The 25,602-nt window shown below is 54.8% G+C and overlaps 6 protein-coding genes across 6 annotated transcripts; 4 read left to right on the forward strand and 2 right to left on the reverse strand.

The window, feature by feature from the left end:
* Positions 1-411: 411 nt before the first annotated feature.
* On the reverse strand, positions 412-3,522 carry F5Z01DRAFT_635460 (uncharacterized protein; the record flags this gene model as incomplete). The annotated part of the gene is made up of 2 exons (XM_046262149.1): positions 412-1,463; positions 1,530-3,522. The coding sequence occupies 2 exons, from the start codon at positions 3,520-3,522 to the stop codon at positions 412-414; spliced, it is 3,045 nt and encodes a 1,014-aa protein (XP_046119094.1).
* Positions 3,523-4,705: 1,183 nt separating this feature from the next.
* On the forward strand, positions 4,706-7,237 carry F5Z01DRAFT_685457 (cytochrome P450). The gene is made up of 5 exons (XM_046265964.1): positions 4,706-5,508; positions 5,558-5,701; positions 5,785-5,929; positions 5,995-6,634; positions 6,688-7,237. Exons 1-5 carry the CDS (start codon positions 5,149-5,151, stop codon positions 6,878-6,880), a joined length of 1,482 nt encoding a protein of 493 aa, XP_046119095.1. The 5' UTR covers positions 4,706-5,148; the 3' UTR covers positions 6,881-7,237.
* Positions 7,238-8,108: 871 nt separating this feature from the next.
* F5Z01DRAFT_680805 (domain found in IF2B/IF5-domain-containing protein) lies at positions 8,109-9,430 on the forward strand (the record flags this gene model as incomplete). Its single annotated transcript, XM_046265630.1, has 2 exons — positions 8,109-9,086; positions 9,143-9,430. The coding sequence occupies 2 exons, from the start codon at positions 8,109-8,111 to the stop codon at positions 9,428-9,430; spliced, it is 1,266 nt and encodes a 421-aa protein (XP_046119096.1).
* Positions 9,431-9,574: 144 nt separating this feature from the next.
* On the reverse strand, positions 9,575-12,657 carry F5Z01DRAFT_652298 (THO complex subunit 1 transcription elongation factor-domain-containing protein). The gene is made up of 5 exons (XM_046263276.1): positions 12,157-12,657; positions 11,302-12,105; positions 11,046-11,249; positions 10,097-10,993; positions 9,575-10,037 (listed from the first exon to the last, which is right to left on the reverse strand). The coding sequence occupies exons 1-5, from the start codon at positions 12,454-12,456 to the stop codon at positions 9,681-9,683; spliced, it is 2,562 nt and encodes an 853-aa protein (XP_046119097.1). The 5' UTR covers positions 12,457-12,657; the 3' UTR covers positions 9,575-9,680.
* A 147-nt stretch (positions 12,658-12,804) lies between these two features.
* F5Z01DRAFT_36555 (DEAD helicases superfamily protein) lies at positions 12,805-17,470 on the forward strand. The gene is made up of 3 exons (XM_046259319.1): positions 12,805-13,422; positions 13,474-14,680; positions 14,738-17,470. Exons 1-3 carry the CDS (start codon positions 13,035-13,037, stop codon positions 17,460-17,462), a joined length of 4,320 nt encoding a protein of 1,439 aa, XP_046119098.1. The 5' UTR covers positions 12,805-13,034; the 3' UTR covers positions 17,463-17,470.
* Positions 17,471-19,678: 2,208 nt separating this feature from the next.
* On the forward strand, positions 19,679-24,604 carry F5Z01DRAFT_36525 (putative eukaryotic translation initiation factor subunit eIF-4F). Its single transcript, XM_046259317.1, has 3 exons — positions 19,679-20,445; positions 20,497-24,009; positions 24,059-24,604. The coding sequence occupies exons 1-3, from the start codon at positions 19,861-19,863 to the stop codon at positions 24,434-24,436; spliced, it is 4,476 nt and encodes a 1,491-aa protein (XP_046119099.1). The 5' UTR covers positions 19,679-19,860; the 3' UTR covers positions 24,437-24,604.
* Positions 24,605-25,602: the final 998 nt, after the last annotated feature.

Genomic DNA, 25,602 nt, shown 5'->3' on the forward strand with positions numbered 1-25,602 from the left:
CGGGGAACGGCGCCAGCAAATTCACACCAAAACTAGCTATTTACGTCGACATGCAGAATTAGCGCGACCAAAAACTTTTGACGCCGTCCTCCGTACCGGATCTGTCATACTCCATCACCTCACAGTCTGCCTTGGCTGATTATCAAATGGTTCTTGCTTCGTGACATTTCTCGGCATCGACAAGCCATGGGGTTCCAAGTCTGAGGTGACTGCGGCTCTGGCAGCCCCAGAGTCTCTACCTCATCCGCCTGCGTGCCACGCAACCCTGAATTATGTACCGCGTCGCCTATGTTTGGTGGTATCTTCTCGCTCTAGACGCTCTTCTATGCAACAAACGCTCCTACGATGCTCAAAGTAGACCCTGAAGTAGACATCATGATTTAGCCTCTCGCTTTACATCATTCATCATCATCACAGCGTCCACACAGGTGCCTTGAAAAGCACCTGCCGTCCTCTCACCTCCCACGCCATGAAGCCCGCAAACCGTACTCGAGTCGTGTCTCTAGATTGCGCTGCACCATATTCCGCGTCAGCACTGTTCCTTGTTCCGGTAGTCGAGGCAACGCTGCCCTTGCGGCTCGACGACATTGCGCCGCCGCCATGTGTAATCCACGTACCAGGTTTCGCTCTGTCTCCACGGCTCGCACCTTTGTCCTTGCCATCCTCCATACCCGAGTCATGGTCGCCGTCCTTCTCCAAGGCCGGCAACTCCAGTTCCCCTATCTCCATGATCTCGGGGCGAACAATGTCCCCGGGCAACGGGTACGTGACAGCAACATCACGGCTTTCCAGTGGGGTGTTTGCAGCAATACCGACGGCCAGCTCGACGATCATCGAGGCGCTCCCATCGACACCAGGCGGAGCAGGCTGGTTGAGGTGCTGGCAAAGGTAGGCGGTCAGCCCAGCAGAGGCCCTGGCGATGAGGGCTTGCCGGTTCTCATCAGCTGCTGAGGATCCAAGGACCTTCTGCAGACCGTCGAGCGTGGTCATCCGCCACTGCACAACTTTGTTTGTTAGAGCCGCAAACTCTTCTTGACTGTGCATGGTGTATGCATTCCCACGAATGGACTGCTCAATCTGTTTGAGTTGCGCGCTCAGCATTGGATCCAGACCGGGATGGAAGCACTGTCCAAACAGCTCATCCGCAAGCCAACGCGAGATGACACCTCGCCCAAGCGCTGTCATCTCTTTCGTGCCAGTGGACAGCGCCTCGGGACTAGCAAACGGGGCGATCCACGATGGCAAACTCTTCCAGTCCTTGCGGATATTGAACGAAAGGTTGTTGATGGCGCCATTCAATCGGTTGAATCGCGTGAGGTACTCATTGTCATCCAGGGCAGTACGGGACTGAGTAATACGCTGGTTGGCCACCGCATTCTGAAGCACCTCGACTTGCCCAGTGAGTTCTTCCAGACGGTTCTTGCCCTCAAAGTACAAGCGCTTGACATTTTTGTACTTTGTGACTATGGCTCGTTAGCAACTGTGGATTGACAACGGGGGAGGGGGCGCAAATGGGTGTGAGAACGTACGCAGATCCTTGAAAGACTTATCATCGTCGGCGCCACGCTCAGGTTGCGGGCTGTGACGGCCCTGGTCAAGACCAGGAGATTCGAAGCGAGGTGTCGCGTCTCCGCGAAACGGCCCGCCAGCAGATGCCGACTGGGGGCCTGCTTGATTCGCGGGAATGTTCAGTGCGCCCACGGACGAGTTGCTCTGACGGTAGCTTGGAGGAAGCCCAGCCGCTGTCACTTCGCCCTGGGGTCGCGCCACTTTGTCGCCGCGGTTCGCTGCTGGTGCTCCTGCGGGTGGAGGGGCCATCACGGCGTACTGAGGCTGTGGGCTGAGTACTGGTGGGGCAGTTGGCAGATTGGGTGTCGACACAAGACCGTCGGTGTGATTTGGTCCAGGCGAGGGCTGTACTGATTGCTGACTGCCAGAGGGCTGATCTGGGTCCGTTACGGGCGATTCGTACGAGACCTGTGAGATCGTCTCAGAGTTGGCCGGGTGCTGCTGTTGTTGGTGGTGCTGCGGGGGAGGCGCCCCAAGGTGACTGCTAACAAGGCGAGGCTCACCGACTTGTTGCTGGTAAGATGAAGGAGCCGAGCCGAACTGCTGTTGTTGCTCAGCAAGGGGAGGCTGCTGAAGTTGATGAGATGATGGTGGGGGAAATTGAGGATTTTGTTGCTGCTGCAACTCGTCGTGAGGTTGAGAACGCTGGTGCTGCTGGAGTTGCTGCTGATCCTGGGGCCCCTGTGTGCTGCTGAGCTGTTGTGAGTGGGGCTGAAGCTGCTGAGGGTGGGGCAGTCCCACTTGCTGCTGCTGATGCAGGAGCTGCTGATTATGGCTTTGTGGCGGAAGATGATGTTGATTGTGAAACTCGTCGTCGTAGGGGGACGAGTCGGAGTCTTGTGCAACTGGGCGGATCGCTGCTGGGTCCAGTCCCGGCTGACCTTGACCTTGACCTTGACTTTGGGCTTGACCCTCTCGTAAACGATAGTCACGATCCACCTCACCACTAATGTAGTGGACTTGCTCGTTCTCCCCTACGTCGTGGAGTGGCGATGCCTCTAGGCTATATGATCCTTGCCCTTGATTCCACTCGCCTTCCTGGTAGTGATGACCAGGTGGGGGAGGCTTGGACAGACGAGTATTGATGGCAGGAGGGTTGCTTTCCCTCTTGGAGGGCCGTCGAGCAAGACCACTCGTATTGTCGTAAGAGCCTCCTCCAGTGAAAGCTTGGCCCTGGTCGTGTAGTTGCTGCGTTTGTTGCGCTTGTTGCTGCGCCGCCTGCTGTTGATTCTGGTCGTTCTGCGATTTGCTGGAGCTGAAGAGTATACCCTTAATGAACTTTCGTTTCGACTTCTTCTCTTGCCCCGGCACCTGCGCTTGTATGGGAGCCTGCGAGTGTTGGGTTGGCGAGTACGCTGCTGAGCTTGGTAGGTCTTCCAACGAGGTGGAGCTGTAACCGTGCGAATGTGTGAATTGCTGGTTTGACTGGTACTGCGACTGCTGCCGTGGACCAATGTAGTTGCTGAAACGCTGGCTTTGCGAGCGATTGACCGTCGAGTCGGGTGCCTGTCGCGCATCAAATCCGGATGCTTCGTGGGCTGCTGGATCGATCGATTCGTAGGGCCCTTGCTGCTGGATTTCATGAAGCGGAGGATGGGGCAATGGGGCACCGCCGCTTCCGCCGCTTTGCGCAATCTGCTGTCGCGAAAGATGCGGCAGCGAAGATTCTCTAGAGGGATAGTGGCTGTCGGACGGGCCAGCTGATGGTGGCGCGTTCGGATCGGCTTGGCTCTGCGTGTGGCTCTGGCTGTAGACGTGGCCGCGCTTGGGATTCGGCTGCTGATGCGCAGCGACAACAGCTGGGGGTTGTTGCTGCGAGCTGCGTGAGCCTGAAGGTCGACCAGCTTGTGCTGACGATGGTTGTTGATCAGATCCCCCAGCTCCAGGCGTGGTTGGCTCAGCGAGGGCGTTGGACGAGCGGTTCGTATGTCGGCCCAGCGAAAAATGCGGCATACTGCAGTCGGAGAGGAAAAAGCAGAAACAAAAGAGGGCAGGGGGAGGGGAGCGAACGGAAGATAATTAGGGGCGTGATGTTGTTTGGGGACGAGGGGGCAGTGGGCAATGCAATTAGAGGCCTCGAGGTGCTGCGATTGCTCCGACTGGGGTTGCGCTCCGCGCTTGGGGCCGACTGGGAAGAGGGGAGAAGTCGACCAGGCTATCTTACAGCTTGGCTGATCTACTCAAGCCACAAAGGAAGCTTCAAAAGGGCGCGAAGCGGACGTTTCGACCCAGTAACTACGCCCTGTTGCCGGCGATGGGCTGTTGGTGCAGCTGATACTGATAGTGCGTACAATGAATAATGGTCTGTGTACTTGTAAGAATGCAAGCTCAAATCTCCAGGAGAAATGCCAATTGGTTCATGTGGGGGCATGTAAGCAACGCCAGCTGCTCCCCCTCTTCCTCGTGATGCCTAGCAGCAAGTCAGAGTCGCGCTCCAGGGTCGTTGTGCTATTTATTGCCAGATTGGATGCAGTGTCGCTGCCCGTCCGAGACTCGAGCTGGGGTTGGGATCGAAATGGGCGCGGGCGCGGGCGCCGTCGACGGATCCCCAGAGGTTTTGGTTGGCTGTCTCTTTTTGGAGTCTCTGCTACTACAGGGGGTCCTCAAAGTTGTCAATGCTGCAGTACGTAGGTACGTACGTCTGGTCACTGGTGTGGCACGCCAAATGGCAAATGATAATTCAACATCTTTCGCGTTTTCTGCAGACTGTGCGTCCATCAATTGCACAAGTAAGCAAGGCAAGGTCTTAACAGCCGTAAGCTGCCTAATCGCCGCTCATGTAAGGAGGGGTTGCTGCTCCGCTCCAGTCGTGAAATGAAGCTTGATTACTGGAACGACAGATTTGAGATCAGAGCCGGCGCGACAAGACTTAGCAAGGCTGATAAGTTAGTAAGCCCTGTCGACAGCGACCTAGGTCTAGAGGGAGGAAAGAAACCTTGACGAGGTAGCATTCATCATGATGTAAACTGGTTGATACGCTACGAGCTGAAAATCAACCACACGGCGGGCATATTGTAACTTAGCTCGTCACTTTTGATATCAGCGTGTCAGTTCCATCCGTGCGGTTCACACTTAAACATCTGCCCACCAGGTTACTAGCTGCCACTTGATAAGAACTGGTGACCCCAAGAACGAGGAATAACTGGTTTCCTGAGACGAATCCGACAACAACGCTGCTCTGATTCTACTACCGACGTCCTGGTGCCGATGCACTCCCCTACAGGGTAGGTATTACGACATCTAAGGTACGTATTGGGGCCGATCTCGGCCTGTACCTTTGAGTTGGATTGGTGCCTCCAGTCGCGTTCGTTCCCGCCAAGCGTATCTTAGCATTAACTTAACTCATTTCGTGCAAGTGCTTTCCTTAATGAGGGTCCATGACATATGCGGGGAAAAGATAAGAGATGTCGGGCAGTCGGAGACAGCGTTCATGTTGGCAGTGGGACCTTGTCATGTCGAAAGTGCGCCTAGGGTGTCACGTATCTTCGTGCTAATTAATCCATTGATGCCCCAGTCTGGTCGTATTCTTTATTTCCACACTCCTCACTCTACCAGGCGTATGGTACCCCGTCACTCAATATGCTTCTTACGTCGCCGACTGTCGTTGCGAGCATAGCATTGCTCACCGTGGCTGTTCTGGTCTATCGGACTGTCAAATCACCCCTTTGGAAGGTGCCTGGGCCTACCGTGTCTGCCTTCACTTCATTGATATTAAAATGGCACGAGCTGGGGGCGGATCGGACCCTGTATATACAAGCCCTCCACTTGCAGTACGGCCCAGTGGTTCGGATCGCGCCGAACGAGGTCTCGTTCACATCATGGGCTGCTTTGAAAGAGATCTACTGCTCCGGGGGAAGCGGCTACGAGAAGACTGAATTCTACGATCTCTTCACAATATTTGGTCGAAGGACCATGTTCACTACTCTGGGCAAAACCGATGTGAGTAGCTGGCGGCGGTAATGTCCTCGGAATAGCTGACACAGTCTAGCATGCCAAGAGGAAACGAATTTTGGCAGATCGATACGCAAATTCCAATGTCATGCGTGGGTCTGCCATTGCGGGAATCCAAGAACGTTCGAAAAGATTCATTGCGAGATGCACCGCAGGAGGACTAGCAGCGCATGATGTTTTTGTAAGTCCAAGGCTTGGACCGGGGATGCAATCATGGCTAACAAACTCCCAGGGCTGTAAGAACGTTCTGCTACACCCATTCAGTGCCGGGCTTACCAAGTAGCTTTACATGCTTACGCTTGTGACTGCGTCACGCATCATCTTTTCCACCCCGAGGGGACCGATTCACTGCGAGATGTTCACGATGAAGAGATGATGCACCAGGTTGCCGCAGACGACAGCTTCCAGAGTGAGGGCAGACCCGACCCCTTTTCACCATAAAAATATCAGACTGACAGCAAATCAACAACGCAGATCGATTGGTGTCTTTCTATGCCCCAACTCTTCACCGGCTCGCATCAGGTATCCTCAACTTCTGGTGGAAGCCCCGAGAAACACCTCTTGTGGAACAATATGTGCAGCAAACTAGCAAACAAGCAGAAGCTGAGCCCTTCACCCTTCTGAGCCGCTTACGCGAAAAGACAGGCGATCTCGACGAGGTAGACACAGCCGCGGAATGTCTGGACCATATTGCGGCTGGTATCGACACGACTGGCGATGGGCTCTGCTTCTTGATGTGGGAGCTATCGCAGCCTCGATCGAGGGACATTCAGCAGCGCTTACAGGCCGAACTCCGGGCAAGTCCAGATGCCCCTCTTGACCAGCTCCCCTACCTGGATGCTGTGGTGCTCGAGGGTCTCCGCTGCTTCCCGCCGATCCCCATGTCCTTACCGCGCTACGTGCCGTCGGGTGGTCGAGTGATTGATGGCACCTGGTTACCCGCGAAGACAATAGTCAGCTGTCAGGCGTATTCTGTGCATCGTCTGAACCCGAGTGTCTTCCCAGCGGCTCATATCTTCAACCCTAGTCGATGGCTGGACGAGGACGGCGATGCCGATAGGCGGAGGTTGATGTTTGCCTTTTCCAATGGAGGGCGAGGCTGTATTGGCAAGCAGTAAGTCCTCATCTGTTATATCAAGGAGAAAGGTGATACTAATGTCTTCGCAGTCTTGCCTTGGCGGAGATGAAGACGCTCCTTAGGGATACGTATTCGGCTTACACCACGACTCCCCACGCCTCCATGTCCGAGGAAAGCATGGCCATGGCAGACCAGCTGATCTCTTCAAGGCCCAGAGACCAGAAGTGCCTGCTTCATTTTGAGCCTCTAGACTCCAGTTCTGTAGCGGGACTTGAGCACTAAGGAAGTCAGTCTTGTTTAGCATGCAGACGCACGGGTACGGTGGCCAAGGTGTGTCCCTGATTCAGTTGGATCTATCTGCTTCCATTCGGGCAAATCGAAAAGGGGCCAACCGTGGCTGGCGGAAGGCAAGGTTTGAAGATGACAAACCAATTCAACGACGCGGGAGTGATACACTCAAGAGATGGTCTCAAGCCATAGGCGTAAACACACTACTTAAGAGGCGAATGAAATATTTCCGAGACGTCGTTTGTCGTACTGTCGCTTAATGGCCTTCAAAGTTCCAAGTCCTAACCGTCTACGCACCGTGTATGCCAAAGACGGCCCACGGAACTGCCTATGGGCATGTGCCACTCAAAGTCTGGTCTGCGAGGTGCACGAGCCTTGACAAGGAGAACAAGAGCCACCAGCTTGCGGTGAAGCCTGATGGGAAGCTGATTATATCCAGCAATGAAGCCGTGCACGATCACAGTGTGGCTCAGCCCAATGCACTGTCAGCGGAATGAGTCGTGCAGGACTGTAGGTGCTGGTTGGTGGTGCTCGTCGCCCCTCTGTCCCGCCTGCAGCGCTTCCACTTTTAAAAACTCTGCCCACACGTGCACGCACCTCCTCTCCAGTCTCCGCGCGCTTCCCACAAACATCCAACTTGTCCAACAACAGGCCTCGTCTGCGACAAAACGATTCCGATTGTCCCCACGAACGATCATCGACTTTCAAGTCGAAAGCAACCGCTAAATTCTGCGCACGAAATCAACACTTCACCTCCAACAACACCTGCTGCGTCTGGCGTTCGACGACAACCTCACCTCGTCCGCTCCCGCACCACACAACGACCACATAGCAGCCGCCAGAGGAATTGCTGTTTATGTATCAGTACGATAAAGTCCCTGTGTCCAGACACTTTTTCACGCTGCAGTTGTTTCGCATACCGCGGCAGCCCTCGAGTCCCGACATCAGTTCTGACGGTTGAACCTTGATCATCAACACGAGATTAATGTCGTCTCATTGCAACATTCACAACTGTCATCAGTTCGCCTCTATGTCCAGTATAAGTCATACTGAGCTCTAAAATCGCCCGTGCCTTGCACCTCTTCGTTACCGTCAGCTTGCCTCAGCACACCCTCACATGACACGTCTGTCACTACAAGGTCATTCAAACCCGACAAATCAGCCGAGCCGATCTCGCACATCTCTCTACCATCTGTAAACCGTCCCTACGCAAACCGCCAACATGTCTCTCATCAACGTCCGCCGCGATGTCAGCGATCCCTTCTATCGTTACAAGATGGAACGGATCCAGACCAAGATCGAGGGCAAGGGTAACGGTATCAAGACCGTCGTTGTCAACCTGCCTAGCGTGGCTCAGTCGCTCGCCCGCCCTGGTGCTCATGTCATCAAGTACTTTGGTTTCGAGCTGGGTGCTCAGACCAACATTGATCCCAAGGACGACCGTTGGATCATCAACGGCGCCCACGATTCCCAGAAGCTGCAGGAGCACCTGGATGGCTTCATCAACAAGTTCGTTCTCTGCAAGAAGTGCAAGAACCCTGAGACCATTGTCAATGTCAAGGATGGTCGCATCCACCTGGATTGCAAGGCTTGTGGTGAGCTCTCCGAGGTCGATCTGCGCCTGAAGCTCAGTGGTTTCATCCTGAAGAACCAGCCCAAGAAAAGCAAGAAGGACAAGGCCGAGCGTAAGGCTGCTCGCAAGGCTAAGCAGAATGGCACGGCCGGCGAGAACGGCAACGGCCACGGTAGTGGTGAGGACGACGGCTCTGAGCAAGGCTCCAATGGCAAAGACGACGACGATGTCGTCAGCGACGACGAATTGCAGAAGATGCAGGCTGAGGCTCCCACGATCGACGCTAATGCCGAGGTTAAGGACGATGATTGGGCTGTTGATGTCAGCGAAGAGGCCGTCAAAGCTCGCCAGGCTAAGCTTCCCGGCGAGCTGAGGCAGAAGCTCACCCTGGCGGACGAGGACGATGAGGAGGGTGGCAGCACTGTCTACGATGATCTGGGCAACTGGATCGCGGCTCAAGCCGAAGAGAAGGGGTCCGTCGACGAGATTGATTCGATCGATATCTACCTCAAGGCCAAGGAGCTCGGCATCGAGTCCAAGCACCGTACTGTCCAGGTTCTGGCTCAGACTCTGTTTGACGAGAACATCACGACCCAGATCCCCAAGCGCCAGTCTATGCTCAAGCAGGTAAGATTAATCGCAACCTAATTATTCTCTAGACCTTTTTCACTAACTTAACACAGTGCATCACGAGCGATCGCCACGAGAAGGCCCTGCTTGGTGGAACCGAGCGTCTCTTGGGCAACCTTGCTCAGAAGGACCCCGAGATCTACACCCAGGTCACCAAGATCCTGCAGCTCTACTATCACTTCGACCTCATCAGCGAGGAGGTGGTCACCAAATGGGGCGCCAAGGCTTCCAAGCGCTACACTGACGTTTCTGTGTCCAAGAAGGTCCGCAAGGCTGCCGCTCCCTTCCTGCAGTGGCTCGAAGAGGCTGAGTCCGAGGAAGAGGAATCTGACGACGAGTAAGGTACGGTCCAGGTGTTGACGTTGGACACTCCACTCGTCGGTCGTTTGAGTCATGGAGGAGTATCTCGTACATGCAAGATAAGATGAGTACTAGTAGACAGATTGCCATTCAAATTCCAATGCTCCTGCTGCATAATCACAAAGTATTACATCCCGTGACAGAATGAATCATAGCGACCCTATCTATGAATTGGCTCGATGCGTCTGCACATGCGCCAGATATCCTGTATGGTTAAACGAACGCCCTGTATCATGATGCCTCGGGAGCATCCACATCCATACCCCCGTTGTTTTGTTCTGATACTGGTGCTTCGCCTGTATCAGTACGGTTCACAATTTCTGTATCCGCGTCTGCGTCCTTGTGGTACAGATAGTCGCCGAGTTCCTGGCTAGCATTTTCGACGTTCTCGTTGAGTATGACCTTGCCGGCAATGTTGTCTGCGTTCAAGCCTTCGACGAGCGCTGGGAGGCCATCAATGACCGCTTTGATTGCGGCATCATCACGGCCACCTGCTGCTTTCAAGAACGTCTCGTGGCTTTCTGGCGAAGCTGGCTTGACAAGAATGTAGCGGGCATCAAAGTCCATGTCTTTGGCGAATTTGGCAGACTTTTGAGTTGTGTTAGTATTTGTCCCCGTTCGTCAGCTCAATCAAACTGTCAACTTACGTCAATGTCCATTTCAATGATAGGAACCTTTCCGCTTTCTGTGACTGCTTCGACAGCCTTGTAGCTTGTGCCGTAGGCAATGTCGCCTTGATCCACGTTCTCGATCAGACGATCTCCGTCGCGGAGTTGGTTGAATTCAGGGGCCTTGACGAAATGGAAGTCCTTTCCGTCTGTTTCTCCGTCTTTGGGCTCCCTCGTGGTATGTCGCACAACGCGTTCAAAGACACCCTTGCGTGCCTCCATGAGCTTCTGAATGATGACTGACTTTCCTGCACCCGGAGGACCGGAGACGATGACAGCCTCCCGGTTTGTGGGCATATCTTCGTCAGCCGCAATTTCGTCCGCTGCAACCTCAGCAACCGCGTCCTCCAATGGTTCGAATATTGCTGAAATATCGTCCGGGTTGTCGATCTTGTCGAAAGCAGCCAGTTTGAAACCGCGTGCTATCCGCATAGCTCTCCAACTCTGACTCGCCTTGCGTTCCTGCGCCCGCGCTTTCTCCGCCGGTGTCTTTGCCATCTGGATATCAAAGTCGCTGTCGTTGATTTTGGCCTTGAAAGAGTCCAGGTCTGGTAGCCGGTAGCGCTTTGGGTCTTCGAGCTCCTTCAAAGCTTGGCCGGGCGCTTTGGGCTTTAGAAACTCCATAGGTACTGCATTCATAGGCACTGGACGGAGCCTCTTGCTGGTGGTCACACGTAGGGCCGATGCCTGTGCTTCAGCCCAAACCTTTGGATCAATGGGGTCGCGCTTGATAGGCGGACAGCTTGCCATCTTCCAATACACCCAGTTCTTGTCTCGAGCGAGAACAGTCTCGATCACCCTGTAGAACGCTTTACCGGGCACGTCCTTCCGCATGTATTCTGCGATCTTGTCTTTGGTCTCTCTTGCCCAGCGCGCCTATAATTGTAAGTAGGTGTATCGAGTATTGGGGTTCTGGAACAGGACTCACGTCTTCCTCGCTAAACTCCTTTGTATACAGCAGGGAATGGTTGACCTTAGGTCCATCAACCACTGTCCTCTCTTTCGCAGCTTCTATCCAGGGCTGGATCATCTTGTCGTATTTAGCTTTTGGTTCTTTGGTCCACGACAAGATAAAATTAAGCAAAATAAGCATTTGAACGAGTATGTGGCGGCGAAAGGTAAGGTCGCCAATCTAAATAAAATAGTCAGTATGCGCCTGCAGATGCGCGCTGTTTGAGACGTACCTCCAGCTCAAAGAGATCACGGCTTGTGAGGTACCTCGGATTGTAAGCTTCGGCACCTTCGCCATCTTCAAGGCCTTCGCGCTTCCGCTTGAGACTCGACTTGGGCTCGTCGACTGTGCTTGATCTTGATGTTGCTGAGGGCAATGCAACAAACTTCTTCACAGTTTCTTCGACGCCTCGCTGAAATGGTTTGAGGTTTGCCGGCTCGAATAGCCTCAACGGCTGACTGAAGCTCTCCTGCAGAGGCCAGAAGAGGTCATAGAGCTCGTCGTTTGACAGTGGAGGACTGGAGGTTTTGGGTGTCCCAGCATCTGCTTTCTTCCCACCAGGTTTCTCGGTCTGTGGTGCTTCGGCAGCTTTGTCCAGATTTTCTTCTTTGTCAACCTCCATCGTATCCCCACCTTCTAAAGGCTTCTCGTATGTTGTCACATTTTCCACGTGGTATTGTCCGCGCAGATTGACCGAGCTCTTGTCACCTAGAGGAAAGTACTGGAACAGGAACACGAACACTCTTCCACAGAAGGCGGTATCCTCTGCTCTGGAGAGCCTTCGCAGGAGCTCGTTACAGCTGCGAAGCACAATGAGATGTGACTGTTTGTAGAACTTGCTCACGCATCGCTCACGCCGTGACTCCAGAAAGTCGAATATTATTCGACATCCGGATATCGTCTGGCTCGATAGTAGGTCCTCGACAAGCAGGAACATAAGCGCCGGATCGCCATGGCCTATATCGGCAGTGAAGAATATGATATCGAGCAGGTTCCAGATGTTGACGGCCTCGGGGCTGCTGATGGGCGTGCTGGCCTGGCGTCCTGTTAGCATCTATCACGCACCTCCCTGGTGTACCCTTCTTACCGTCAATGCCGCGAACTTGGCCCGCGCGGCTACCTCAACGACATTGTGTTTACGGGCTTTGGCGGCGGTTTTGTCCGCATCGTCGGCTTGCTGCTCCGCTGCTGTGTAGTCGCTCAAGACCTCTGATAAGCGTTCCGAGAAATTGTGAAGATCGTCTTTCTGGAGAGGAGGGTTGATGCTCAATGAGCGGTCGTCCGAGGGCGGCTTGACAGTGGTCGCTTCTCCCAGCACTTCATCCAGGAATGTACGAAAAGCGATTACGCCTGGCGACGTGGTGTTTGCGACGTCGATTGAGGGCATGGCAGCGGTTCGACGAGGGCGACAAAGTGGTGGCTGCGATGGTCGCGCAGCGACTTGCTCTAGCCCTGCATGAATTCGAATTCAAAATCGATCGGCTGACCTTTTCTTTGGTTCGAGACAAAGGCCAAGTGCTAATGAGCACGCGTTTTTCGAGCGTGGACGGTTGCGCAAACGACGATTTCTTGATTCCCCGGAAGGCTGAGTGACTGGATGTAGGCGAAGGACTGGACTGGAGGGTACTTGGCTGAGTCAGTGGTCAAAAATAAGCCGGAGCTCAGACCACCCTAAGACCGCCCTGCTTGCTTCACCTATTTTGCCTTGCGCCTGCTGTCGCGCTGAGACATGTACCTGAAGCTCAGAGGGGCAGCTCGCGCCGGGGTCTGTCTGCAAGGCTGAAATTTCCAGAACGAATTCGACGTCGCGCTTCCATGCCCATGTTAACTATCACCACCCTGCCAAAGCCACATCACTCTGTAGGGCAATTTGGACCATTTCAGCATTCTACCGCCACGCGATTCCACGAGACGTGCTTCCGCCCAAGCTGAACCTGCGACTGGTGGTGCGTGGCTTGCGCAGCCATGCCTAACGCGAAGAGCACCAAGCGACTCAAGGGCAAGGGCGCGGCAAAGGCCCAACCACCTGCGCAGACGACGGTCGAAGACCACCCGACACCCGCTGAAATCGAAGAGGAGGAACATGCTTTTGTGCAGCTTGCTCGGAAGCATTGGCTGAAGACAGGGAAGAAGGCAGCGCAACCCAAGGTGAAGAACGATGTCGTCAAGCAAGGGATTTGGGATGTTCTCGACCGCGAAGGCTTCCAGTACAAGTCATTGCGCCTGATTGAGAGCCTCCAGACCTTGGAGAGCTACTTGTGGCCGGGCTATACGGAGGATTCGTCGAATTTCCACGTGCTGCTGATTGTTTTGATCATCAACGTGAAAAGGCGCGAGCATCTTGAGACATGGAGTATGTATTGCTCCCCATTTTGTCCTGGCATCGCTAATTCAGTACTCCTAGGTCTCTTTGAAGAGCGTCCAATCGAGTTTTCCTCCCTGTTTCGCCGAGTACTGTCGATGATACTAGACCGGTCCCTTTCCATCACCGTCAGAACTCACCTTCTGTCGTTTCTGATACATGCCTTCCAGAGCCTTGACTGCACAATCATCCGCAAAGAATGTGCCCCTTTGGTGTCGATCGGCATTTGGCACAATCTCTCTAACGAGAGCGCACGCGAAGCGCGCCTGAACGAGAATTCCCATCTGAGGAAAGGGTGGCGGGCAACGCTCAAGCGATATGACGCTGCCGACGATGCATCCAAAGCCAAGCTGCGCTTTGAAAGGTCTTGGCTGTACACTCTCTTACTGGACTTCCTAGCCACGTTGTTTAGCGGCTCAGGTACATCCGAGGAGACGCTGTATTGCGAGCGCTTCACCGAATTCATCTCGGATCTGCAGAGCCAGCTACCTACGCGACGGTTTTTCAACACCTTGTTGCACGACTTGCATCTTTTACCTGCCATGAAGCTTTCTCCGATGTACAACGAGCAAAGCAACAGCCTTCTTCGCGAACTACACTCATTGCTTGTTCACTACACCTACTTCACCATTGACGACCAGACTGGCGCGCAACTCACACGCTCAGAGGCGTATGATAAGCATTGCAAACGGCTTGGACGCTTGCAGCGTGTCGCCTTGAAACACTTCAAGAACAAACTCGCAGTCCTCGCACTATCAAACTATGGCGCCATTGATAAGAGGGATGAGCTGGAGTCATTACTGCAGCCGTTGACAGACGCAGAGATAATGCAGCTACTTTCACTCCTAGACTTGAGAGTGGAGTATCCAGATTCAGTCAACATCCCCATGGACAGGAAATTCTTCATGGAGATCATCCTATCCTCCTTCGAAACGCGGCCAACTTTCCAGGAGTCGACGCATAGAATGGGGCTGACTCCCACGGAGCAAACTCTTTTCGACGAGAGCTTCCAGCGCGCTGACCTGTACGATGGATCTCGGCCTCTCGCCTTACCCAAACTCAACCTTCAATACCTTTCCGTCGGCGACTTTCTCTGGAGGGCACTAATCCTATATCGCCGTGAAGCCTTTTATGGCATTCGCAAGGATATTGACACAGCCTTGCGCAAGCTACGCCCGGAATTCCAAAAGCCTGGAGACACAAAATTTGCTGGATTTTCGAAGATGGCATTGGCAATCGACCGACCTTCGTCAGTTTCATGTCCACGAGAAGCCCCCCTGTATTGTTCAAACTAACTAGTTCATAGCATCCTTGAGGTTGTGCCCCCATTGGTAGGCGAAGAGTATCCTTCCGTTGTACGTGCCGAGGTGGCCGTGGATGTCCGGCGGCTAGGAGAGGGAGTTCGTAGGGAATGGGACTCGCTACGACCGGACGACGTGGTGTTCCTGCTGGCGATCGAGCCTCCCCCTGCGGACTCTTTGACCAACGGCGCCGACGTGATATCCGAACACGAAAAGCTGGGTATTTCACACGTGCGCACAGCAGTTGTTAGTCAGATCACGGACGACAAAGGCCGCCACGTCAGAGACGGCTCAACAGGATTAGACAGCAAGCGACGCATTCAGCTGCGACTCGATCCAAAGAATTTCGCCCTGGATACCGAACAGACGGAAGCAGGGCAACCTGACCCATATGGGAAGATTAACCTCATCCTCCGCCGTAGCAGACGGGAGAACAACTTCAAGCCTGTGCTAGAGTCGATTCGGAGCCTGGTTCTCTCAGAAGTGCCTCTGCCATCCTGGCTTCACGAAGTGTTTTTGGGCTATGGCGACCCCGCGGGGGCGCACTATAAACATATGGCCAACAGAATAAAGAAGGTGGACTATCGCGACAGCTTCCTCGATTGGCACCATCTCATTGAGAGCTTGCCGGGCAAAACTGTCGAACCGACCGACGATGCGTCAGGGAGCTTTGCTCCACCTTACGTCCTGGAGAGCGTGGAACAGACAGAAGACGCCCCGGTGCAGCCGAAGAAGCCGTCGAAGAAGCGACGACGCGATGCTGATCCCGTTCCTAAGAGGGATGCGGAGGCATTCAAGGTCTCTACATACACACCTCCGAATAGGGGCCCCTATGAGGTCGATGCGCCCCGTCTGAATACGATCCGCTTCACACCTGCTCAGACCGAAGCTATCATGTCTGGCTCTCAACCAGGCCTGACAGTCATCGTTGGCCCTCCAGGTACGGGCAAGACCGACGTAGCGACGCAAATCATCAGCAACATCTACCACAACTTTCCCGAGCAGAAGACTTTGCTCGTGGCGCACAGCAACCAAGCGTTGAATCAACTATTTGCCAAAATTGCAGCTCTGGACATTGACGAGCGGCACCTGCTGCGCCTGGGCCACGGTGAGGAGGATTTGCTGACAGAGAGCAACTTCAGTAAACACGGACGTGTCGAATCCTTCTTGCAAAATCGGGATACTTATCTCCAAGAAGTGAAGCGCCTTGCAGCGAGCCTTGGAGCACCAGGCGCTCACGACAACTCGGCTGAGACAGCTGGGTATTTCAATACTGCGTACATTGAACCGGCATGGTCCAAATTCCTACAGATTGCAAACGCCCAGGAGTCAACTGTTGCGGAGATCATCACAGCCTTCCCGTTCCATGAATACTTTGCGGACGCGCCCCAGCCCCTGTTCAATCCAGAAGCCGAACGGACGCAGGTACTGGATGTGGCTCATGGCTGCTACAACCACATTTCGAAGATCTTTACCGAGCTCGCGGATGTTGTGCCCTTCGAGATTCTACGCAGGGAGCGGGACAAGACGAATTACCTGCTCACCAATGAGGCCCGCATCGTTGCCATGACCACAACGCATGCCGCCATTCGGAGGGGAGAAATCGCAGGACTCGGTTTCCACTACGACAATGTTATAATGGAAGAGGCTGCTCAGATCACCGAGGCGGAAACCTTCATTCCGCTTGCGATGCAGAAGCCCGCGGATGGCGAGCTCCAACTGCAACGAGTGGTACTTTGTGGCGACCATTACCAGAATTCCCCAGTCATACAGAGCCTGGCGTTCCGACACTATGCCAACCTGGAGCAGTCACTCTTCTCACGACTGGTGAGACTTGGTGTGCCAACGATCATGCTCGATCAGCAGGGTCGCGCAAGACCGTCAATCGCCAAGCTTTACCAATGGCGATACCCCAAACTGGATAATCTACCCGACGTGCAGAATCGACAGGAGTTCCTGAAGGCCAACGCTGGATTCAAGTACGATTTCCAATTTATCAACGTTCCCGACTACAAAGGAAAGGGCGAGGTCGAGCCTACACCGCACTTTATCCAGAATCTTGGAGAAGCGGAGTATGCAGTTGCCATCTTCCAGTATATGCGGCTACTGGGCTACCCAGCAGAGAAAGTATCCATTCTCACGACCTACGCTGGTCAGCGTGCGCTGATTAGAGACGTACTGAACCACCGATGCGCGAAAAATTCCATCTTTGGCATGCCCAAGGCTGTGTCCACTGTTGATAAGTATCAGGGCGAACAGAATGACTACATCATCCTGTCTCTTACGAGAACATCGAGGGTTGGGTATCTACGAGACGTGCGTCGCATGACAGTGGCTGTCTCCCGTGCTCGTCTGGGCCTGTACATTCTCGGAAGACGTGAGGTGTTCGATGCGTGTGCCGAGCTCCGACTAGCCTTCGACCTCTTGCTAGAGAGACCGGACAAGCTGATGCTGGCGCCCGGTGATCTGTGGCCATCCGAGAGGCTCATTGCGGAGGAGGACGGGGCTCTGCCCAACGAGGTGGCCATGGAAAACGTCGAGCATCTCGGACAATACGTGTATGAAATGACAAATACTCGGGTCAAGCAGCTACAGACCGAGCAAGGTGGCCCGACGGTCACAACGATCCCAGAGGAGAATGGGGATGGTTATGAGCAAGGAACATATGACGGGGAGGAAGCAGAGGACCTGGAGCCGGATATCCAGGAGGTACGCGAGGGTGAAGCTTGAGGATCTACGCGGCACTTACAGTAGAGCTTCCTTGCAGACACAATGGAAAAGATGACGGATGATCAACCACAGCTCAGTATATCTGTCCAACTTGGTTGGCCTCGGAAGTATGCGTACAGGGCCTCCCAATTCGTGAGATATCCCGAATGTCCCGCAAATGTAACTTACCTCGTGCATGCACGCGCTAGTGCGTGTTGAACGTGCCCATCTCAACACTCTAATTACTGACTGACTCCGATCTTGAAGCTATACCGGTATCCGTATGTATTCATGGTTTGAACCCTGTCCCCATTATCCGTAAATTAATCCCGAAGCGTAGGAATGGAATTGGCGGCCACGTATAACGTGTTAGAAGTAATCACAGCTGAAGCAAAAAGCCTAGTCAGGTTCTCTACAAGTGCTTGAATCTTGATGGTGCGCACAATCTGTATCTGGACTGGTGGCGGAGCGGGATGCCCCGAGCGAGGCCTTCTCACTTGATGAGGCGCTAATCAGGACACACATGTGCGCATAATCAGACCACTCAGGTTTATCACTGGCTAGGTAATCTGATGGGAATCTTCAGTTATGTGACAATAAACGAAGAAAGGCTTGGGTGAATGACGGGCGCGTCGCGTAGGGCTGTAATCTTCAACTCACTGGATGATCCGCACCAGAAAAAGCCCTTTGTACGTGCACACTTGAATCAGGGCTCAGGCCACGCGAGGTGTGATAGCAACGGGGGCGCGACACACGGTGTGAATGACACGGTGTGCATGGCCATGTCACAGGGCTCCCGTCACAGTGCGTGCGACGAAGCCCCGGGATGCATGTGAGAGCTGTTTGGCTTTTGTTGTATGACATTGTTGCCTCTATGTTGTGCTATTGATTTCATTCATTTTTGCGCTACGCCATGCCGCAGCAGATACAACTCAATGACAAAAAGGAATGACATGATTCAAGTGCGTACAGTAGAGCCAGAGGATCGTCAGCGTGGAGATGGCCAGCGCAGTTTCAGGGTCCTTTTCCTTGCAGCCAGGCGATTACCTTCGTTACCCCGTCAAAGGGGGTGACGGAGCTGTGACCCTGATATCATCGTTGGGAAGGAGGGTGTACGTGCCTGACCGCAGGCAGGGAGAGGCCAGTCAAATGCGAAATTGGCGTCACCACACCTGGCGAAGGCGCATGGGATTGTTTCCTCGGGATTTGCCCATTGTCTGCCTTTTCGCTTTATTATATTACATGAGCACAATGATGAGCCTTTCCCATAATGTAGAGATGCACTGGATACTCGAGTAGACAGGTTTAACACGGGGTTCTCTGTGCGTTGGAATGATGTTAGATCGGGTCCTTCCTTATCTGAAAGTCGCCAGTCAAAGTGCTGCTGATTATTAGTCTACGTTATGGGCGGCGGTGCCTTCCTCATCGTCATCCATCAGTGCCGAATGGAAGCGAGACAAACTTGGCAAGTCGCACGACGCACTGTGTCTAGTAGGTGCTAATCGCCTGCGCATACAGTGCCAACTTAGACATTGGCTCTGCTCGAGTCGCCTGCGATGCTTCCTGCCCAGGGCCCCAGAGGGGGTTGAGTACCGGGGCCAGTGCTGAAGGAAAGCACCAAAGCCCAGCAACTACATGTGCCCATCCAGAGTTAATATAAGTCGAGCCAGTGGTCAAGTTCAACGACTGGAGTTGACCAACTTAGGTACAGTGAGTAGTAGCCTCCCTAGAGTCTTGGTGGTGACTGGAGTGGTAGTAGGGTGAAAGAGTGTGGTGCGTGGTGAGTATCAGTGGGAGATGGGCGGAGCTTGCCTGGGTTTGGCGCTGCCCGCCCGCCCAAATTTTTTGCTTGCCTTCGCCCCAGTCCTCCACAACTTCTTCCACCACCACCACCACCTACTCAAGGAATCAAGCTGGTCCGGGTCACAAGAAGTCTTTCTTCCACCGGCCTTCCTTTCCTCTTCGTCAGACTTGGATTCGTTCTTTTTCTGTGTATTTAGTTTTAATACCAGATCTAGGACCACTCTCCACTCCGATTCTCCCTTTTCCCGCATCGCTGCATCGCTTGCTCAGCTGCGAGGAATCGAAAAAAAACCCACATTGCGATCGTTCGACGTCTGGATTTTTTTCATCCTCCCGACGCCGTCTATCGACACTCGTCTCCAAGCGTTCGCTCGCCCAGGAACTGAGCTACAGACTCGACGTCTCTCACATCGCTCACGCATCAAGCAACCTCGACTCGGTTCTACGACCTTGGCTCCCGGTTTCGCCCACGATCTCGACGACTCTTCCGCTCGTCCCTTCGCGCGCCTTTTCGCCTCGTCGCCCCGCTACGCACTCTACTCTACTACTCTCTTTGCCTCGTCGCAAGCCTTGCAGTCTACGAGTACAAACTTGACAACCGACTTCTCATCTCCATATGACGTCGCCTGCCAACCAGCAGAACCCCCCGGCGACCAATACTTCCGCACCCTCGGCGTCGTATGCCTCTGCTGCAGGTGCGCCTCAGAAGTCCTCTCAGAACCAGCCGCCTGTAAACGCGTCTGGCTCCCAGGACTCGACTACCGTTGGCACATCAGCGTCGCCAGCGCAGAATGCAAAGTCGGCCTCACCTGCTCCTGTAAACGGCAAGCCTGCCGTCAACCCTGCGATCCCTGCGGCCCCTCGCGGACCGTCCCACGGCGCTCACTCGCGCCAAACCTCTGTGACCATGGCTACCAACGGTCCCAGCAGCTTCGCCGCCAACGGCGGCCATGCTGCTGCCGCCAAGTCAAACATCCAATTTGGCTTCGGCTCCCCCAGCGCCGCCCACGGTTCTCCTCAGGCACCCAATGCCGCCCCTATTCCCATCCCGGGCAATAACGGCAACCCTCGCGTGGCCTCGCCTGCGCATTCCCCTTCCCCCATCCCGCAGCCTTCGGCCAGCGGGGGCAGACCTCCCTCTGGCCTCTCCCAGGCCGGCGGCCAGCAGATGACCTTTGGCAGTCTCGGTAGCGATGGCGATGTAAGTTCGGCATGCACTGTGACATACAGTTCTATACTGACAGAAATGCAGCGTCACATGAGACAAGGCTCAGTCCCTCCCAACCCAAATGTCACCGCCTCGCAGCAGCCAGGAACCCATTTCCGCCGTGACAGCCACAACTCCAATTACAGTGAGGGACGGCCAAACTTTAACCAAGGTGGCCGAGGACGCGGCTTCAACCCCCACAACAACTTTAACAACAACCAGATGGGCTTCCCCCCTAACAATTTCAACCGAAACGGTCCCGCACAGGGTCGCGGCATGCCTCCTGCTTTCCAGCCTCAAGGTCCCCGCAACATGGGCTACCCGAACTCACCGCAGCCAGCTCACCGAAGCCCGGCCATGCACAATGCGATCCCCGGAAACTCAATGCCCGGCACTCCCAACATGCCCCCAGCGCAGATGGGTGGACCGATGCCGATGCACGGTGGCCAGCCTGGCTTCAACCCGTATAACGCGGGCATGCCTCAGCAACAAGTACATCTTCCCCACATGCAGACCTACAAAAAGCCATTTTTCAAAGCACCCCCCAAGAAGGCCAAGTTTCGTCGCGACACGGACAGGTCTAGCCAAATGTCGGGCCGTTCAGAAGGCTTGCGCGAGCATCCAAATTTTGACAACTACGCCCAGCCTCCTCGGAGTCGCCGTCATGACGAACGTTTTGGCCGTGACAATAGCTGGGTCGGCGCCGAAATGGAGCAAGCTCGCAACCTCTCTGACAGCCATTTGGAGAAGTCTCCAACACAATACTCCTGCATCCCGCATCACCTGCCCGAGCACATCACCGCACACCCACCGGCTTTGAAGCCTGGTCCCCCTTCCTCAATCGATCTCTCACCCTGCGGGCGTAACTTTGAACAATATTTGCTGACTTGCAAAAAGGGCTATGGCGGCTATGGTGCTCAAGCAGACCACTACGGCCGACCCTATGGCAACTACCAGGCCCCTTACATGGGCCATGCTAACTCTCCAGGTTTCAACCCGGCCTTCGCTGCGTCTCCCCAGTATCACCACCAATCTCACAGTATGTCGCGCACGCCTTCGCAGCCCGAGAGACCTGCCAGCGCCAGCCAGCAAGGTGGTCCAGTAGTCGTCGGCGGCTCGAACAGCAAGCAAGGAACCCCATCTCAGGCCAATGCCGACATCTTCTCCAAGCCTGGCAAGAAGAGCGCGGCTCTCGTCATCAAGTCCTCGTCTGGTGAGGTTCTTGACACTTCCACATTCAAGGCCCCTCCTGCATCGCCGGCGCCAAGCAGCCAGCAGACTAAGACTCCCCCTGTTGCTTCCTCGACTTCCACTCCTCCTCCCAAGCCGTCTACGCCTGCAGGACACGGTCGCACGGACAGCCACGCTGTCCAGAAGTCGGTCAAGGAGATCCAAGAAGAACTGAAGGAGAAGATCAGGCTCGCCACCGCAAAGGATGCTCCCAAAGCTGGATCTGCCACCGAGGCCAAGCCTACCGAGTCGGCTCCTGCCAAAACAGAGGAGAAGCCTACCGAAAAGCCCGCTGCGGAGGCCCAGCCCCCTGTTGAACCCGCCGAGGCGAAGAAGGCTGAGCCCGAGAAGCCGGCGGAAAGCAACGCTGAGCCTGATGAGGACGAGATAGAGCGTATGATCCGTGAAATGGAGGAGGAAGACGCCCGGCGCGAGGCTGCGGAAGAGGAGCACCGCAAGAAAGCCGAAGCGAAGAAGGCTGCCGAGAAGGAGCAGGCCGAAAAGAACCGTTTGGCCAACGCCGCCGAAGAAGACCGCAAGCTGCGCGAGCAGGAACGCGAAATGGAGCGTCTCGAGGAGGAAAAGGAGCGCAAGCGTGCTGAGGCCGAGAAATCAGGCCAGTCTGCTTCTGCCAGTGATTTGTTGGAGGGCAACACTGCCGCCGCCAAGGAAGCTGAGACCTCCAAGGTGGACTCTGTGACAGACAAGCTTGCTGGCATGAAGCTCGATGCTAAGCCTGCAGCTGGTGAGAAGCGCGGTAAGCCATCGGCGCTCAATCTCGCACCTCTCAAGACGAGCGCGGTCGAGCCCGCCCAGCCTAGTGCGGCTTTGCAGTCACTCAAGTCCGCGCGCTTCCTCCGTGTCATGGACCAAGATATGTACCCCGAGGGCATCAAGTCTCCCAATCCTGCTCTCAACGCTGCTGTTGCCACCAAGGGCAAGACATTCAAGTATGACGCCAACTTTTTGCTGCAATTCCAGAAGGTTTTCACTGAGCAGCCTTCGACCGAGTTCCACCAGCAGGTGAAGACTCTGATGGGCGATAACGAATCTCGCTCTGGGCGTGCCCAAACCCTTGGCGCTAGGCAACCCTCGGGGCGTGGTGGCAATGCCTTCCAGATGGGCGCCTTCAATGCCGGCTCTTCGTCTGGTGGCCGTGCCCAGCCTGGTTCCACATCTGCCGAACGCTTTGCCAAATCTCAGAGTGGCACACTACCGCGTCCTGGCACCAGTTCGATGAACTCGTTCCGCGCACCTGGTAACTTCCCCATGGGCCAGCCCATGTCACGTCAAGCTTCAAACAACATGGGTGGGTCTGGTCGCCAAGGTAGCCGCAAGCCTAGCCGCAAGGGCAATGACGCCAAGGAGGCCCAGGCTGCTAAGACCATGCCTCTGACCGCTGGCATGGAGCTGAAGCCTATTGCTGTTACCGCCGGCGGATGGAAGCCTTCTAGTATCGGTCGCAATGCCGGTGCCGCACCAGGTGCCAAGGACGGCTACATGGATCCCGAAATGGTCCAGAGAAAGGTCAAGGCTGCGCTCAACAAGATGACGCCCGAGAACTTTGAGAAAATCTCGGATCAGATCCTCGCCATCTCTGCACAATCCAAGGACGAGACTGATGGTCGCACACTGCGCCAGGTTATCCAGCTTACCTTTGAGAAGGCCACCGACGAGGCTCACTGGGCATCTATGTATGCCAAGTTCTGCAAGAAGATGCTTGAGAACATCAGCCCTGATATCCAAGATGAGCGTGTCAAGGACAGGGCCGGCGCCCCCGTCAGTGGCGGCGGCTTGTTCCGCAAGTACCTTCTCAACCGTTGCCAGGTTGAGTTCGAGCGCGGCTGGAAGCAGGAGCAAGAGGCCAATAAGGCGGCCGAAGATGCCGCTGAGGCCCAAGAAGCGAACAAGAAGCCCGGAGAGGTCGAGATGCTGTCTGACGAGTACTACGCCGCTGCTGCTGCCAAACGCCGTGGTCTCGGTCTGGTTCAATTCATTGGTGAGCTCTACAAGCTGGGCATGCTCACAGAGCGCATCATGATCGAGTGTGTGCACAAGCTCGTCGACAACAAGGGTGTGCCCGATGAGGCTGAGATTGAGTCGCTCTCCAAGCTTCTCCGCACCATTGGTCAGAACCTCGATATGTCTGAGAAGGGCCGCCCTATGATGGATGTCTACTTCCAGCGCATCCAGGGCATGGTCGACATGCCTGAACTTCCCAGCCGTATGAAGTTCATGCTAATGGACGTTGTCGATCTGCGTAGGGCCAACTGGCAGTCTAAGGAGACCAACAAGGGTCCCAAGACGCTGGATGAAGTCCGTGCTGAGGTAAGTTGCCTGCTACAGCTCTTTCATAGGAAATACTAACGTGCAACAGGCCGAAGCTGCACAAGCTGCCAAAGCTCAAGAGTCCGCGCGCGGCAACCAGCGTGGCGGCGGCGGTCGCCCCCCTGTCGGACGAGGCGACGCCCGCAACTTTTCTGCCGGCTACCAGCAGACCAGCAACCAGGTCGGCATGGACGACTTGCGTCGTCTGAAGGGCACCGCCAATCGTACTACTAGCGGAAACGTGACGCTCGGCCCTACCTCCATGTTCTCGTCCCGCAGCAACAGCGGCCGACGTCTCGGCCCAGGTGGTTCCCTCGGTCGTGGCGGCGAGGAGTCTGGTGCCTCGTCGCGCACAGGAACGCCTCCCGTCAGGGACAACCCTTCCCACTCCAATGCATTCAGGTGCGTGAACATCTGTCCTTGTTGATTGAACTGCTGGCTAACTGACGACAGCCTCCTTGCAAACATGGAGAGTGAGCACCCTGCTTCTCCCCCATCCACCGCTGCCTCGCCCAACATTTCCAAGGCCGTGCCCGACAGCGGCAAGAAGGACGACGAATAGATCTTCTACTTGTTCATTTTCCTCATTTCGGCGTCACTGCATTTCGGCCGGCACATAGACGGGGCGGGGGGTTGCGGTTCACTCTCGTGCATTTACAGGGTTCCCTCGAGACGCGTTTTCAAAAGTTGCACGTTTGCATTTTAATTGTTCATGATACCTCTCCGATTGCAGTAAAACATCACCATGCTGGCTTCGTACACATGTGTCAAGGAGGAGGCGAGGCAATTGAGGAAGGACAGAGAAAGAAAGGGAACTGCATGCCAGCAACTTTCTACAGGTCCAGCAATCGATTTCTCTGCAGCGCAGAGGGGCTTTTTCTTTCTGATATGCTTTCGATACCACCGCCCTGCTGTCTGATGTTGTCGCCGTTTGCAAGCATGATCAAATTTGGTATGCATTTTGCGTTTTTGGGGGGAGTGGGGGAGAAAAGATCAGGTCTGCCTCGCGGCTACGAAGAGTGCCGATTCGCGAGTTCAGGCGGGATGCTCAGCTTGAGAAGGGAAGGGGACCTACCTCTTTGGACGACAGGACGGTCCAGCATCTGTGTACGGGTTGGTCTCTCCAGCACGGGGTGGCTTCCAACCTCGTTGATGCGGTCCGGACTTCTCACTCTCACTGGTGTCAAAGAGTCCTGTTTATGCGCCCGCGGCTGGTCGGTCACCAAGGAAACAACATGCTTAATGGTAAGATGGGAAATGATGAGCTGCCCTGGTCGCCAACAGGTCTGCTAACCATTGTCTCCCGTTTGATGCCCATTTTGCGTCTCCATGATGGTTACCAGCTGTCAATGGTGTGGCGGGCGCTGTTGGTGGGTGCGTACGGGTTGCCCTTGAAGGGAGAGGAAAAGGGGCTTCCAACTATGCATCATTTAATTTGATTAACGTGAAGCCATGAGGCTGGAAGGCGGTAAATATATACGTGCTGTTACTTGTTCTCGTCTACTGTCACCGTGATGCTTTCATGAAACTGATTGCTTCAAACACCACTATATGGTTCACGGCGTCCAATCCACTACAAATGAGCATTACAAA

This window comes from Emericellopsis atlantica (assembly GCF_019669845.1).
Source record: "Emericellopsis atlantica unplaced genomic scaffold F5Z01scaffold_10, whole genome shotgun sequence".
In the NCBI taxonomy this organism is placed as follows: Eukaryota; Fungi; Ascomycota; class Sordariomycetes; order Hypocreales; family Bionectriaceae; genus Emericellopsis; species Emericellopsis atlantica.